Raw genomic sequence first — 16,639 nt, forward strand, 5'->3', positions numbered from 1 at the left:
TCGCCCCTGAATTAGGATGGAGAAGCTGTTCATTGCTCAAGGCAACGATGCCTCATGATTTAGGGTACGAGAGGCTAACTCAAACTGTAAGACAAGGCAGCATTTAGAGTCTAGAGTTGGCCAGGCCACTGCCTTACAAAAAAAGCCATGGATCTTTAACACCAAGTGGTCAGGCCCACAGTTTGACGTCTCAGCTGATAAAACAGGAAAGGTGAAAGCAGGGGCAGAACCAATCTTTTAACAGCTGGCTATAGGAGAAGACAAATTTGTAAACTGAAAGAGGGACAAAGGAAAAACATTTACCCCCTGCTTTTAATAGAGATTCATTCATAAAACTTAAGTGAAGGCTACAAGGTCATAGAAAGTTACATGTGATCCAGTTTTGGAAAATGCCCGTCTTACAGACTAAGCCCAGAGGCAGAGGTTATTTGAGCTATTGCCGAGGAGAAGTGTCATGGAGGCCCCTTTTTTCCTTCTCTGGGGGCCTAAGGAAACTCCAGTGAGACATATTGTACATTACAAGGTTTAACGATCTTTGTTCATAATGGATCCAAGCGTGAATACCCAAGTGCATTCAGGAGAGGCCCAGGACTAAAAAGTAAAATGTAAAGCCTGAAATAGGGTGGGAACATTTTCTGGATTGGGATAGGGTCATTCCTGGGGCAGTGAACGTATGCGGGTTCATTTTGCACCTGGTATTCTGATTAACAGTGAGGTCAATCTCCTGAATTTACCAAGCGTGAACACCTGCTTCTAGCACTGCTCATATCCTAGCCCTTCACAAGGCTCTCTCCTTCAGTAATCCCAGAATATGCATAGGCATCCCATGCCTCTGTCAGAACTATCCCCAAGAGACTTTCACACCAGGGAGGATTGATCTCAGCTCTCCCGTTTCTGAGAGCTCAGTCAGTTCTTCAGCTGACATCCACCAGCTGTGTCATCATCCTTCAGTGCTGACTCCTCTGAAAAGGAAAACATGAATTCCCGATGTCCCTGACTCCAGCACCTTCCTCTGTGTTGCCTTTGCCTCTTTCTTAGTAACTGGGCAACAGTTGCTGTTCTTTCCTGTTCCTTTTCCTGCTATTACAAGATGTCTGGATCCATCTTTTGCTCTTCCACAAATGACACCTGAGCAAAGATGACCTGGCTGTGGTCCACATTTCTACATCTCATGCATCAGTAATACAGCAGGGCAGCACAGCCTTTGTTTCCTGAACAAAGAAGGTTATGCAAGAATCCCTTATGACTTTTTTACCGGTTTTTTCCTGATTTATGTGGCAACTCCTCTGCCCCTGATGAGTTTTTCTGGAAGTCACTTTGTAAATGTTGTCAAACTGTGTGTGCAAAGCAGGAGAGCAGGATGAGCACAGCCGACATTTGCTCTGGCAGGGGATCCAAGCTCCCGGGAGCCTGCCGGCCGGATCCCCGCAGTCACCCCCGGCACGGACAGGGAGCTGCTGATTCGGACGTGGCTGCAGGACCGTGGGCTTGCTCGTCTCTCGGGCACCAAGGGGAGTGAACTGAGTGTGAAGCTAGGAGGGTTCAGGCATAAGGTAAGGGTGAGTGCAGTCAAGAAAGCCAGAGCCCAGGGAGGAGGAGCGAGGAAGGATACCAAAGAGCAACAGAAAAAAAATAACACCACAACAAAAGAGAAGACAGTAAAAGGGAGTGCAATAATGGGCATGCATTTCTCTTTCTTCTGCCCCGTGGCAAGCTGCCAATTTCTTCTACACAAATTCCTCAGTGCTACTAAAACCAGTCCCCATGGACACACCTGCCTTGAGACAAATTCTTTTAGTCTTGAAAAAATCTGGGCACTTCTTCAATAAAGAGCTTTGCTTTTAAACTACTCTGCCTTTGTGAATTTTGGCAGCAGCTCACACTTGGAGAGCTTTTGAGAACCTTTTCTGTAATCAGATTTCCCTGCCCTGCCCCAGGGGACTGTGGGCGAGTCACTTCCCACAGCTGTCCCTCAGCTTCCAATTCTGTGATGTGTGGCTCACCACTACCTCAAAGGGCTGGGGCGAGGCATCATTTGTGTGTGAAGAGCTGTGAAATCCATGAGGGTGACTGGGTGCTGAGCAGTACAGGACACGCTGTGAGGGTAGTGTTACCATCAGCTCATCACTCCGGTATGGCAGGAGGTGGGGCAGGCAGAGGAGTATGGTTTAAAACACTTCACTGCCCAGTGCAAAAAGTCATTAAGTGAATGAAAGAGGAGGCAGTGGAGTCATGTGGTGACAGGACTTATTTCTTCTACACAGTAGGGCCAGGGTTTAAGACCAGAAAATACAAACGTGCTTAGTATTACTAGCTAAATACTCAGAAGAAAAGCAAAACGCAAGATGAGACTTTTCCAGTTCCTTCTCACGCAGACTATCTCCTGAGCCACCTTATGCTGGAGATGTTTAGGGGTGGCAAAAATCCTGTATTTGCACTGAGAATAGTGTCCCTTCTGTTGGAGAGGATGAAAGTTTGGTAAGAAAGTTTCACAGGTATGTAGGCTTGGCAGAAAGATCTCTGAATGTAGAAACTTAGGATGAGATAGAAATGAAAGCAAGTTTTGATATAGATTAAAAGATGTTTTGCTGAAACACTGACCACTGAATAACTGAGAAGGCAAAGGTTGGAGATGAGTTGGAAGGAGATTTTTATGAATACAACAAAGGTATGTGACTACAAACAAAGACATGTTTTTCACCAAGTAAATAAGTCTCAAGAAGAGTAGAAAACATGTTTATCAAAAAGAGAGATATGGCAGGCAAACAAGAAATGTCAATGTAGCAAGAAGAAGAGAGGTCTGAGAATTTTCCATTGTAAGCTTAAATTGTAACTTACTTACTCTTGTGATTGGATAATAATGACTATAACATGGTGATGGTAGTAGCTATGATAGGCTATAGGCAAATGTAAAGGTATTGTGTATGGTGCTTATTGGTTGATAGGTATTAAGACACTCTGCAAAGAAAAGTATATAATGCTTTGTAACTTGAACAGAAGGCGGCTTCAGGTATGCCTACAGCTGGAGCTGGCAGCTGTAGGGCTGGCTCTGGATGCCCACTCCCTGAAATGCTGTAACTTCGCCAATGCAATAAACAGCTTTCAAGAGAGCCGCCTGAAGTCCAGACATCCTTCATGAAACTTTCTCCTATACCTTCTATTCATATTCTGACCAAAATCAGACTAAGCTGTCCACAAGCACAGAAAAGAACCCAAATTATTTGCAGCATGGTGCAACAGAAAAGAGCATCACTACAATTCTGTGGATACATGGCTAAAATAATGGGCATTATGATTTCTGCCAATTCTGTTTTTCTTCTGAGTGAAGTTTCTAGTAATATGGGAGTAATCTGCTCCTTCTTTCCTGTTTTCTCACTTTTTTTTCTCTAATTTCTAACCAAGCCCTTACCACATTTACTCTGAAAAAGAGGTCAAGTATTGCTCTTTGTGAGCCAAGTTGCCTGTGTTGGATTAGATTTGGTTTTAATACCACAGCTGGAAAAACGTATGCTAAGTTTACCCCCTCTCTTTTGATAATTTACACCCCTCTCCCCCCTAAACAATCAAATACCAAGACAAGTTTTGAAAAAGTAGGGTCAGAAGATAGGGATGCTGTCATGAGCCATGCAGAGTCTAATTCTGGCTTGGCTACAAATTTAATTTGAAGTCTTGAGAAAGTCAATTAAATTTTTCTCATCAAGTCTTCCCTCAGTAAAAGAGGGGATAGTTGCTTGCCTTGTAGAGATGCTATAAAGACCAAGAAAGTCATTAAATAGTTTATTTAAGATGTAAAAATCTCTTAAGAATTATGTAGAAACCTTAATTAGGATTTATAAAAAGGCTATTTAAAAACACAATGGGATAAAAAGTATCATCATTGAATGTAATTAATGAAATAACCATGGTAAAAAACTCCTCAGATATGAAGGATGGAACATAAATCTACAGTTGCCTAGCACAGTATGTTCCACTCAGAAAAGCAACTGCTCTTTATTCGCTATGGTGGAACAAAGTAATTGCCAACACATGGGGAAATTCTTGTAGCCTATGATACCCTTTGACAATGGTTTCCATTATTATTGGTCTTTATTTTTCATGATCTTACAACACTTTGGGCCTTTAGTTGGGATCTGTCCTGGTGTGGTTGGTACCACAAACGCAGAAGATAATGAAGTGCGCTGCCCCAAAGAGCTTTTGGTCAGAGGTCCCAAACTCCCACTGAAAGGTGATGTGTCATTACCCTGATTTTACACGTGTGGTCAAACTCTCCTCTTTCCCCCTGCTTCATATGAGGCAGAACAAGGCTGCTTGTCTCAGTGTCTGGTTTCTTGGGGGCTTTCCTGTGTTTGCTTGGTGATGTATCAATGCAGTGCAGGTCAGGTGCTCTTCTCAAAGCTACGGATCTGTTCATATGATTATGGATCAGTAACACTGCACAAGCTGAACTGGGGCCTTCCAGGACTCTTTCCTCAGGTCATCCTGCTGTATGAGTGAGGAGGTACCAGCTGCTGCTCACCCTAAACATCTGGTTGCATACAATAATGTTTGTAGGTGTGAAATAAATGAACTCTCTGCTCTGGCAAGCTCCCTCCATCAGTAGTAGCTACTAACTTGCCAGTTTATTAAGCATTGATCTCCACCAACCATGTCTATCCCTCCAAGGTACTAAACTGAGCATGGTTTGCACATAGGCCTGTGTGGATACTTGTTTTGCAGCTTCATGGTCTGTTTTGTTTGTATGGCACTTTCATCTGCAAAAGTTGTCAGTGAGACCTGGAATCTGTGGGGACAGGAAAAAAACTAGGTATTTTGCCAGTTCTGTTCTCCTTTTGGCCACTTGCAGAAATGAGGAACATTTCCATTGGTATCCCAGCCAAAAGTCACTGTTCTAAGAAGGCAGGTGCTGGCTTCTCCCACCAGCATTTGGCTGAACACAGGAGTCCACATGGGAACACCTTCCCCCTTTCTGAGAGAAGCCTCTCCTGTTGGGAAAGGCAAGGAGAATGGAGAAGGCTGCCTGACTAAAGAATGCCTTTAAAGGTCAAATAACCTTTCCAGTAGCTGTGCAATAGATTTTAAGACAAACAAAAAAATATACAAACAGTGGATGAAAATGTATCAGGATGGGGGGCACATGAATTCAGATAGTGCAAAGACAGTGATTTCTGTGAAGGCTCTTGAAAGCAGACACCTGGGCAGGCTGGGCATTCACAGCCTTGTCAGAGCAGACAGAAAATAGAGAGGGTGATGCAAGGGCAATGCTGAAAGGCAGAGCATGATGCAGCACAGGCACAGCAAGCAGCGCGCTGGTGCTGTTAACAGACACCTCTGATGGCAACGGGACTAGCACCAGCTGTGACACTACATAAAATCAGTAGCACCAAGTGTCTGCTTCATTCATGCTGCTTCACACCTCTGGTGGGCTTTGTGGCATTCTGGTTTAGGCTGGCTGTAGTGATCATTGTCCCTGTGATGTTTTTAAAAGTTACGGAATTGTAGAGTTGCCCTGTAGAAAGCACAAGAGAATGAAAAACCACAGAGCTGCAAGACAGAAGGAGCAGAAGTAAATTCAGTGCAGTAGAGGTCCATTCTCTGAAGACATTAAACAGCTTTAAGACTACACTAGTAAATGAACACACCCTTTTTATCACTGAGGCAACCAAAGTGGGCAGAATGGAAACAGGCTGTTATAGGTAAAGCCAAATGAGATGTTGCCTAGTAACTCTCAGCAGGGAAGCATTTAAACCCAGCCAGTTTAGTGAAGCTGATGTTCTGAGTCACAGATCATTTTCTCTGGAAAAAATACTGAAGGAAGGAAGCTCAATTTAACAGATGTAGGATTTATTTTGCTGTTAGGGCAAACCATAATGACAATGCTTGGGAGAATGCAGAAGTATTTACAAACTTGTACAAGGAAGAACAGACAAGGCATCAAAAGCATCACTTTACCAAACCTGGTCTTTGATGCTGATTTATTTTCCCCAAATACAGTAAATTTCATTTTCATTTTTGGATTCTGAAATACACAAGTGATAACAGAAGTCTGAAAATATGACACATATCATTACATTATTATCATACAATTGCTGTAAGAGAAGTTTCTGGAGCAAACCCTATTTCAGCTCTGCTATTGGACACAGAATGAAAATAATTGATTTAAAAGAAGAAAGACTCCATGTCTCCACTGGTTCCATTGCCTGAAATAGTTTTAATTAGGTCCTCCTTCAGGACTTTGCTTTTATGGGTTCATAGAAAAGTCACTTGGCTCAGCTAAAGGTCTCTCACAATAGGGGGAAAAAAGCCCCTCAGACCTCATTTGAAGATTCATGTTATTTTTGCTTCCCTTTAGAAGAATACGATGATTTTACAGAAGTATAAGCTCTGCCATGATCAGCCATGTACATCTATGTTCCTGAGGGCCACAACTACTGTTCAGAATAGGCAGTCAGGTTCAGGAGAGCACCTCATTTCAGCAGCCTCAATACAGTTAATGATGATATCTGTGAATGTGAACTATTGCACAGGTACTTTTTTTAAATCAAAAAATACAATAAGCAGATCAACACATCACATTAACCATGAAAAGATAGACTGCCAAAGAGTTAAAACAAAAATATGTATTTTTATCAACAATGATAACAGCTGGAAAACAAAGCTACTACAGCAAAAATACTAAAATTTGAGTTATATATTAAAAGCATGAGAGTTTTTCACAAGAGTGCATGAGCGTGTATGAGCAGAGAAAGAATGTTCTGCAAGCCAGAGAGAGCCTCTTCTCACTGACCAGAGCCTGGTTTGAAGTTTAAGGAAACACTGTTGATACAGAACCTCTGCCCAGAAGGTGTGGGTCCATCATCAAACACATGGCCTAGATGGGCATCACACTGCAACAGAAATTATTGCTATTTTATTATTGTATTGTTACAGAATGACAGAATCATTTAGGTTGGAAAAGACCTCTCAGTTCATAGAGTCCGTCTTTGACTGATCACTACCATGGCACTAAATGCCATGTCCATTTTTTTCTTGAACACCTCCAGGGATGGTGACTTCACCACCTCCCCAGGCAGTCCATTCCAATGTTTAACAACCCTTTTAATGAAGTAATTCCCACTGATGTCCAGGCTGAACCTCCCCAGTACAGTTTGAGGCCATGTCTTCTCGTTCAGTTGCCTGGGAGAAGAGGCTGACCCCCACCTGGCTGCACCCTCCTTTCAGGCAGTTACAGAGAATGATAAGGTCACCCCTGAGCCTCCTCTTCTCCAGACTAAACACCCCCAGGTGCCTCAGCTGCTCCTCATTGGACTTGTGCTCCAAACCCTTCCCCAGCTTTGTCGCCCTTCTCCTGCATCCAGCATACACTCCAGCATCTCAATGTCCTTCCTAAACTGAGGGGCCCAAAACTGGACCCAGGATTTGAGGTGGGGCCTCAAATCACTGCCCTGGTCCTGCTGGCCATGCTGTTGCTGATCCAGGCCAGGATGACATTGGCCTCTTGGCCACCTGGGCACTCGCTGGCTCATGTTCAGCTGCTGTTGACCAGCACCCCCAGGTCCTTTTCCAGCTTGCATCTTTCCATCCACTCTGTCCCCAGCCTGTAGCACTGCAGGGGTTGTTGTGACCCAAGGGCAGGCACAGGCACTTGGCCTTGTTGAACCTCAGAGCTCTGGCCTCTCCCCATCAATCCAGCCTGTCCAGATCCCCGTGCAGAGCCTTCCTGCCCTCCAGCAGATGAACACTCCCACCCAACTCAGTGTGTCTGCAAACTGACTGAGGGTGCCCTTGATTCCCCCATCTGGATCATTGATGAAGATATTAAACAGAACTGGTCCCAACACTGAGCCCTGGGGAACAGCACTGGTGACCAGAAACCATTGTTATTGCGTTATTACCATTGCACTTATGGACCAATATTATGCTGTTACCTCATGTACCTATCCTGAATTAAGAATCTTTTATGATTAAATTACTGTTGAGTTGTGTGACTGGTAGCATCCTGGGGAGTGACAAGGAATCACATCTGGTCAGTGGGCAAGTATCTGCTCCCAAACAAGCAGATCCCAGAAGAGCAAGTCAAAAGGTATTAATGTCAGAAAGTATAGGAAATAAATGAGAGGATCTAGACATCTCAATATATCATGAAAATACCAAGTTAATTAGTAAGTCACTGTAGGTCATTCTCACAGATCAACTAAGGATTCCCCTCTCAAATTACTGAGGTGAATAAATTAGACTCAGTACAGCTATTGGTGACATTATGAAATTGGAAGGTCTTCAGCTGCAGTTCTTGAAGGTGCTTGCTGCATATGGCTGCAAATGTGAACACTACCAAGATAATGGACTTGTTAATTTGCAGATGTACCAAAGCCTGCTGCAAGCACACTGAAGGACAGCATTAACTATCGCAGCAGTTTAGAAAAACAGACACACACAGACATAAAAAACCCCCCAAATCTGAGATACAGTTCATTAGATTCAATTGCATACTTTTATACCTCAACAAAAGTAAGAAACAGATTCAGGGTTGGGAAGAAATGGTTAGGGGTGGCAGTTCTTTAGAAAAAGAACCTGGGTGTTACAGCAGATCCCAAAATAAATGTGTCTGTGTAATATGGACTGTGGAAACGTAAAGGTGTAAGGACGGGAACACCATTTCTAACACACCTGAACAGCCTCTACACCCTGCTGCATGCTGGGCCCAGCTGCAGTGCTATGTCCAGCCTCACACTCTACTTCAAGAAGGAAAAGGGTCAATCGGAAAGAATGCAAAACAGAACAACAGGATGATCAGCACACTAAAAAGCACAGCATAAAAAGGAATGGTTGAAGGAACTGGACCTTTCTAGTCCAGAAAAGAGATGACTGAGGGAGTCAAAATAGCTAGAAAAAATAGAAGGGTGGCTTCTGTGAAACAAGAGAATCCACAGAAAATAGGTATGGAGATGCAGGGCACAGTCACCACCCTGGAAGGCAGATAGTAATAGCTGCAAATGGCTTCAGTGGCTGGTGTCTCAATCTCTGCATATTTTAAGAACATCTACAGCAAATATTTAGCAAGACTGAATGAGGAAGAACTGTCCCTGTCATGGGCCAAATGCATGGACCCTACCTCAGAGTCTCTTCTACTGTCTCTTGCCACACCTTGCAGCATACCTTGAGTAAATTTTCTGTCTGAACTCCAGCCTTTGGCTATACATACACAACTGCTTTCTCCAGTCACGTACTTTTCTTCACCCCAGGCTGAGACAGAATGGCTCCAGGAGTACTGTAATTCTCACTGCTGTATTTAGGTAGATTCATTCATGGGCACAAACAAAACTTATCTGCTAAGATTTGTGTCTTTGTGTATCATCTCCAAAATAAACATACCTGTTTGCAGACAACTTCAGTTCTAGTTGATCCCAGTGAATTATCTGGTCGTCTCATGATATTGGTATTGCTTTCATCTCTGCCACAAGCACCATAAGCCTCAGAAAAAGATGGCCATCCAGTCCCAGAATTGTACTTCTTCTCTGAGCTATAGTGGAAACCAGATCTTCTTATTAATTAATGACAGAGATGTTACAAAAGACTCTGCTTCTATTAAGAACACTGGCTTTTCCCCTCATTCCTGTGATGTACCAATATTAATAATATTTGGCACGGTAGAAGTTTTCTCATTAGCATCAAGCTGTGCTGGAAACTCTTTTCCAAAGGGAATTCTTGATCAGCTCACAACAGAAGATTTTGCCTCACTGTTTCTATTTCAATGACAGGTTGGTATTTTATAAAGCTTGGAAAAGGGTTTTATCTGACAATTATGCTATAGTAATATTATGCTCACAGAATCACCAGGTTGGAAGAGACCTCTAAGATCATCAAGTCCAACCCATGCCCTAACACCTCAACTAAACCATGGCATCAAGTGCCACATAAAATCTTTTTTTAAACACAGCCAGGGTTGGTGACTCCACCACCTCCCCAGGCAGACAATTCCAGTACTTCACCACTCTTTCCATGAAAAACTTTTTCCTAATATCCAACATATATTTCCCTTGGCGCAGCTTAATCCTGTGTCCTCTTGTTCCGTCAGTTGCTGCCTGGAGAAAGAGACCAACCCCCCCCCGACCACAACCACCTTTCAGGAAGTTATAGAAAGTGGTAAGGTCACCTCTGAGTGTCCTTTTCTCCAGGCTAAACAACCCCAAAATGCTATAGTGTTCAGCTGAATTACACCTACAGAGTTGCAGTTTGAAGCCTGGCCCAATCCAGCAATCTCAGAAAAAAAGGGTTTACAAGAAGAAATGAAGAATAGACAAAGGCTAGGCTGGCCCACCAGACCAGGCTTGTGCCTGATGATGATGGAGGCTTTGTCTTGCAGTCAGCCATCAAGCTGGTTTGGAAAATCAAACAGAGCCTTGTTCAAACCATCAATCAACCAATGACAAATCCTCACAGCACAAAGATCTGCTTTTCCCAAGATAATTGCAGCCATAAGAAACAGCACAACAAACTGTCAGGTTGTGGGTGCCTCCTGTTAACATCCAGGGTGACCAACACTGTTTAGCTGCATATTAAAACCTAGAGTGTATTGGCAAATATGACCAGAAGATATTTTGGGGATTTGGTATAGATAATCCCTCCTATTTAAAATTGTGCAAGCTTTGACAGCAATATGAACCTTCTCTTATCAAAGAGGGACCTCGCGTGAGTCAGAAAAAGAAATGAAGATAGGTTCACATGCTTCTCAGATCAGTAGTCTGGAGACTCACCACAACCATTTCCTCTCGATTTCCCATGGTTTTTTTTCCAGTTTTGCAAACCTAATGCTCTTACTGGCATCTAGTGGTGGACAGAGACATCAACACCAGTAACAGCTCTTGATCAAGGGGATTAAAACGTTGGTTAAGATAGAATATAAACAAAGTATGTGGTATATGGCATGTATATTTTTGTAGGTTATTAACAGTGCAAAAATTCTGAAAATCTTCATTGCGGTGCCTTTTAGAAAGACAAGACAAATAAACTGGGAAAAAAGCATAAAAAATCCAACCCAAAGAACAGGGCGTGAGCCAGCATTTTTATAATCATCTGTACAGTGCTGTCATTGAGTAATGCAGCTGTGGAAATAAAAGATTTGCAAGCACAGAATGACCAAAGGCTAGTTTTTGTGTGGGATGTTGCTTAGTCCTTTACATCAATGCACAAACAGCCATGAGAAAAGTTCTCCTTCCCCTCCTCTCCATAAAACTGGGGAGAAATAGGACACAGCACAGAAGCAGCCTGCTCTGAAGCAAATGCAGTTTGCAGACACTGTACATCAAGGTCCTTAGGGCTTCAGGTCTGTTTCTTTGCAGCCAAAGAGGGCTCCCTGCTTTCCCTGCCACAAAACCACATGAATACTGTGCCTACCAGACACAGAGTCCCCAAGAATAACCTGTGGGACACACATCCATGCATGACTTCTGAGCTTTCCTTACATACATCTGTTCTGTTTCTTTTTTTACCAAAACTCCTTATTTTTTGACACGGGGATCCTTATGTTTATTCACACATAGATACAAAGATCCTCTTTGAAAACCCACAGAGCCAAAAAAGGTCTTTAACACTGTGTAGATTCTGCATCTGACTCTGTTCCTTACATGCCACTCACAATACTTAAGTTTATTGTAGATGTTTTCCACTGGTAAAGGAACAATCTTTTGAGCTGTTAAACTAGCTCTCAACAGAAATGGTCTCTGTGTGGTTTTATTAACAGTAATATCACTTAGATTCCCTAATAGAAACATTTTAGTACCCAAAAATATTGCTGTTCAAGATCATATTTGTCCTTTGAAGTATTTCACCACTTAATTTATGGATAAATGGACTTTCCCTAAACATATGCATTAGATTAGCCTTCAACACGCCATTCCTCCAGCACATGTCATTTACTTTGATCCCTCTTTCAGTCGTCCTGGATGGAATCCAGATAATTCTAAAAAGTGCTTTTTGCTGTATGAATCTCAGCTGTAGGTTTATGGTTTGATGAAGGTTTGAAATTTCATTAAAGTACCACAATTTGCTGTCTTAAAAGGTTAGGGGTTTGTTCCATGTATTTCCAACTCATTCAAATGAATATTTGGTAGCAGAAGGTAATAAATTCTGGTATAAATGTATACACACATGTTTCAAAGAAGGAAGAAATACTTCATGTTTACCTGTAGCTAATGATCTAATGCATTTGAAAAAGAAAGAACATTTTTAATGGACTAGGAAATAAATATGATGAATGAGTCTCTCATCCAATACCATTTCTCCCCCTCATTGCTAGTGTTCTCCACAGCATAATTCCTCCATAGAAAAGATCTTTTCAGACCATTTTGCACATTTAATAGTTTCCAATTTTCTTACAAGGCTTTTTTTTTTTTTCCTGAAAGTTTGGGTTTTTTTGTCTGTGAGGCTTAGCATTATCTTGTGCTGCAAGAAAAGTGCTTATACTCTCTGAGAGCTGGATAGTGCAAAAGGCAGCCTGACTGTTCAGTTATATTGCTGTTTTGTTACTAGTTTAACAACAGAAGCAATTCCCTCCAGTGTTTGTCTCTCCATGTTGGCCTGTCAATATAAATTGTCTAATACAAAAGATGCCTAAATTGAAGAAAAATCTGAAGGAATTGAAAGAACTCATCTACAGCTTAGTAATTTACAATTTTTCTAATTTATGTGAATTTTCCAGAGGCATTTTTAGGTTTTATATCAGTCTTCAGAATATTTTGTAATGCTGAGCTAACATCAGAAATAAATTTATTTAGTAGTGTTCAGTAGCAAACCTCTATAGAAAATTATACATTTAAGCAAATGCATGTTTACATAGCAATAATTTTCTGCACTTGGCCAAAGGAAAATTATTTGTGCACAATTATCATTAAATTGCTTGGTTTAGGTTTATTTTCAATACATCCATTACATTTTCTCGTCCTTTTTTTACTAAGCAGATCCCTTGATCTTTAGTATAATTTGAAGTTCTGATCTGTGATTCATCCTTTTAAGTCTTCGTAAACTTGGGCATATCAGCCACATTTCATTCCATTCTCAGTTGAGAATAAATAAGGGCTATTTTCTAGACTAAAAATATGAGAAACTGTCTTTCCTGGTTCAGTTACAGAGAACAGAACACCCTCTGCACATCCGACTCCAAGGCACTCTATTTCCTTTTACTTAGACATTAATGAAGTTGCAAAATATATAGTATTGTAAAGAGCACAGAGGTTAACTGTGCAGTCATTTGCAGCCAGGCTTTAAAAAGTAGATGTAACCAAAAAAGGCAAGAATAGTGGAATTTAATTTAGGGAACAAAGAGGTGGTGTGGATGAAGAGAAGGTCTCAGCTCCAGTGTGAGGGACCCAGCAAAAGGAACATCACAACAGTAGACAAAGGCAGACCAAGCAGCATGGGTGGCAGAAGATGAGTAAGGAGGAGCACAAGAACAGAGCAAACACACAGTGATACTCATGCATAAATACGCATATTTTGTGGTAGCTTGTGGCTTAAAGACCTCTTAAACAGAGAATTATTATTAACCAAAAAGAACAGTGTGTGCCAGGAGAAACAGGCAGACCCTGATGCGGCAGCTGCATGCTCGTCACTGGCAATCCTCATGGGCTCAAGAAAAAGGTGTACCAGGTATCTGTATCACCACAGGCATCTTGGAAGACTTACACACAGCACTTGGGCACCAAGGGATTTTTCTTCTGACCAACACTTCCCATGCCATTCATGAAAAGACATTGCCCCTCCTGCCACAATTAGTACATGTTAAAGATGTCATGAAATCCAAAGGACGTTACCTGAAGAGTGGGGCATTGCAGCACACACAGCAGTATATTCCTGATTCTGTGTTATTCAGATAGATCCCACTGAATGGCTTTTAACATAGGAAGGAAAAAGGACAAGTTAACAATGCAGGTCTTTAAAAGCTCACCATCTGGAAGAAGCATGTAGGAATCAGATTCAAAACAGGAGAAAAACCATAAAAAGAAGGCTTCGCAGGAGGGCTTTGAAGAACAAACATTAGCAGCCTGAAGAAATGACGGGCAGGATGCCTTTGGATGAGTAGTGAAGACTACCCCCTACCCCCACAAACTCTTGAAACTAGTCAGATGCATAAATCATCCAGGTACCAAGGATGGAGTCATGACCTCCAAGAGACTGGTGAAATGTGCAGGATCCCAAAGGCCAGGGCTCTGCTATGTACTGCCACAACTTTAAAGTGGCTTTACAAAGGAACTCTCCTCCTTCCTGCATGGTCCGGTACCAGGATCCTTATTTTAGAGATATGGATTTGGGCACAGCTCACATGACTTAATCCCATGGCACATGCTCCATGTGTGCAGGAGTCCTGGCTCTGGGCTAGGGACAACCAGCTCTGCACCCACAATGCTACATGGCCTCCACCACAGTAGGAGGAAAAGTGGGGACATGTGGGTAGGTGATCAGGCACATGAGGGAGAACCCATCTCCTGAAGGGAGAGCTATGTCTAAGATTTCCATGGCTAATCTACATATGGTCAAAAAAAGGAGACTACAGGATAAAAATATGATCTTCCCCCTCCTCTGGAGGGGCCTCTACTCCCACCACACAAACAGTTGATTTGGCAGCAAAGTATCCCAGAAAAAAACAAACAATAAAATATGAAAAGAATGCAGAATGTTTTTTCATCTGCAAAACAATCTGGGTCAGAACAAAATCCACCCTGTTCCGTATGTTGAGTCTAACTTTCATCCACAGGAAGGCAGGGGAAATCCTGTGAAGCAACTGAGTGGTGACAGCCCCCCAGGGCAGGTTTTTCTGTGCCCAGCAGGCAGAGGAGGTGGCTCACCCTTGGACAGCATTAGCACTTTTGCTCACCGGTTCAGTTCCTTTTTCTCGTGTAACATAGAATTGTTCCGGAGTTAATTTTTTTTTCCAGTCTGTAGCAACAGTTGCTTCAGCTTGTTTAGTGAGAGAGCCTGTGTCTTCAGTTAGATACAGAAAGATACTTTAGTAACATAACTTAGATTCCATTAATGCTTTCCATTATCATCTCTGTTCTCCCAAAGTTTCTATGGGTACAGACCGAGCACAGAGGGCAGTTCAGAGAAGTGAGCAGGGGTGAATGCAGGACTTTGCATCTACTTCCTGTTTGGTGTGCTACATCTAGAGAGCAGCTCCAGCAAACCAGAAGGCTTGGGAAGGCTTGTAAAGGAAATGGGCACCTATGACCCAAGATACCATCCACTCTCCCAGTGCATGCCCATATCTGCCCTGGCTCAGGATAACTGCTGGTCTGCTGGTGCTCCTTCTTCATCCCTGGGTATCACTAAAAGGTTTGGCAAACCTCTTGGAAATGCTCAGAAACCAGAAGTAATGTTCATCTATCAGCTATGGAACACTAGCAACTTCCACAGGCCCCATTGAAGGAACCCTGGAAGAAAGCAACACGTGCAGCCCAAGAGAAGAGGGGCCATAGTTAAGTGAAGGACACACAACAGCAGAGCAGAAGTCACCCATCACGGTGCAAACCTCCAGTAACACATCCCGTGAGTCTGTACACACCAAGAACACTTATGGTGGTATGGGACTGGCAAAGAATTAATAGACTGTCTGAAAAACAGCAAGTAAAATAGTTTAAAAATCAAAAAGTCTGAGGTGGGGAATTACCTCCCAGCCTATCTCCCATCAGCACGGAATCCTCGAGAAACAATCAGCTCCTGAGGAATGAACGCTTACCTGCATTCATCTCTTGCAAGGTAGAGGTGAGACTGGGCGGGGAGGGCAGGGGGAAATGAATTTTAAAATGATAGTTTAACCAAAACCCCCACAGTTTAGCCTGCCAATTCAAGACCAAAACCTACAGCATGCTAACGTAGCCCTTCCTGAGCGGCCAGAAGACGGCGAGCACAAGGATGCCCTTTCCCCCTCCCCACGCTCCAGGCCGGGGTACCTGTGCCTCTGTGCGCAGCGCGGGCGCGGCCGGCGCTCGGCAGCGGGGAGCGGAGCAGGACGAGCAGGCGGCGGCTCCCGAGCATCCTCCAGATCGGATGAGCCGCCATAGCGACGGGGCGGGACCGGGGAAGACGCCGGCCGTGTGTAATCTCTGCGTTCCACCTAAAGAATCAGACCTCACAAAAGCAATGAGTAAAGCACCCGCTTAAATGCCGATGCAGCATTTGCAGGTAAAGGTTTCAATCACTTCTTACCGAGAGGCAAAGAGACCAGCTTAAAAATGAACACTCGCTGCAGCTGCAAACACAACAAAATCTTGTTGAGACGTTTACTTGCAACCATTCTAGGTTGTTTTTAAGGAGAACAAGTCTGGTACTTGCATGCAAAAGCTCTCTTGCTGTCCTGGATGCATGTTACAGGCATTGCTCTCAGTGTTATTGATCGAGGAATGGCGAAGGGGCTGTGCCATCTGAGGGTTTCCTGTTTCCGTGGAGTGATTTGCAGTCACAGCTGCTTTGGCTTGGCCTATAAATATACCCGTAACAGGACACGTGTGTTAGTTTGGCAGCCCGTCCCTAAAAGGGAGGCCTAAACACAAGTTAGTTTTCCAGGTTAAGCCTTAGTGCTACTGTCTGCTTTTCTTCCAATAGTTACATTTCTGATTTGGAATTAGTTCATTTCTGAAGGATGTGGAAG

General features: G+C 43.0%; 1 protein-coding gene across 5 annotated transcripts in view; it reads right to left on the reverse strand.

Moving 5' to 3' along the window:
• The window catches only part of MSRB2 (methionine sulfoxide reductase B2), a 43,838-nt gene extending 27,434 nt beyond the window's left edge, over positions 1-16,404 (reverse strand). Inside the window, exons 1-7 of one of the 5 annotated variants that reach the window (XM_082296106.1) lie at positions 16,324-16,404; positions 16,198-16,240; positions 15,942-16,105; positions 14,867-14,973; positions 13,806-13,882; positions 9,370-9,517; positions 5,841-6,884 (exon numbers count right to left, since the gene is read on the reverse strand). In XM_082296106.1, coding sequence (XP_082152232.1) covers positions 6,777-6,884; positions 9,370-9,517; positions 13,806-13,882; positions 14,867-14,973; positions 15,942-16,050 — 549 coding nt within the window. In that variant the 5' untranslated portion in view covers positions 16,051-16,105; positions 16,198-16,240; positions 16,324-16,404 and the 3' untranslated portion in view covers positions 5,841-6,776. Of the gene's footprint in view, positions 1-5,840; positions 6,885-9,369; positions 9,518-13,805; positions 13,883-14,866; positions 14,974-15,941; positions 16,120-16,197 lie in introns of those variants that run through there. The other 4 variants (XM_082296107.1, XM_082296104.1, XM_082296105.1 and 1 more) reach the window with 4 other exon arrangements.
• Between the last annotated feature and the right edge of the window lie 235 nt (positions 16,405-16,639).

The sequence above is a fragment of the Coloeus monedula genome, assembly GCF_965178545.1.
Source record: "Coloeus monedula genome assembly, chromosome: 1".
NCBI classification, from domain to species: Eukaryota; Metazoa; Chordata; class Aves; order Passeriformes; family Corvidae; genus Coloeus; species Coloeus monedula.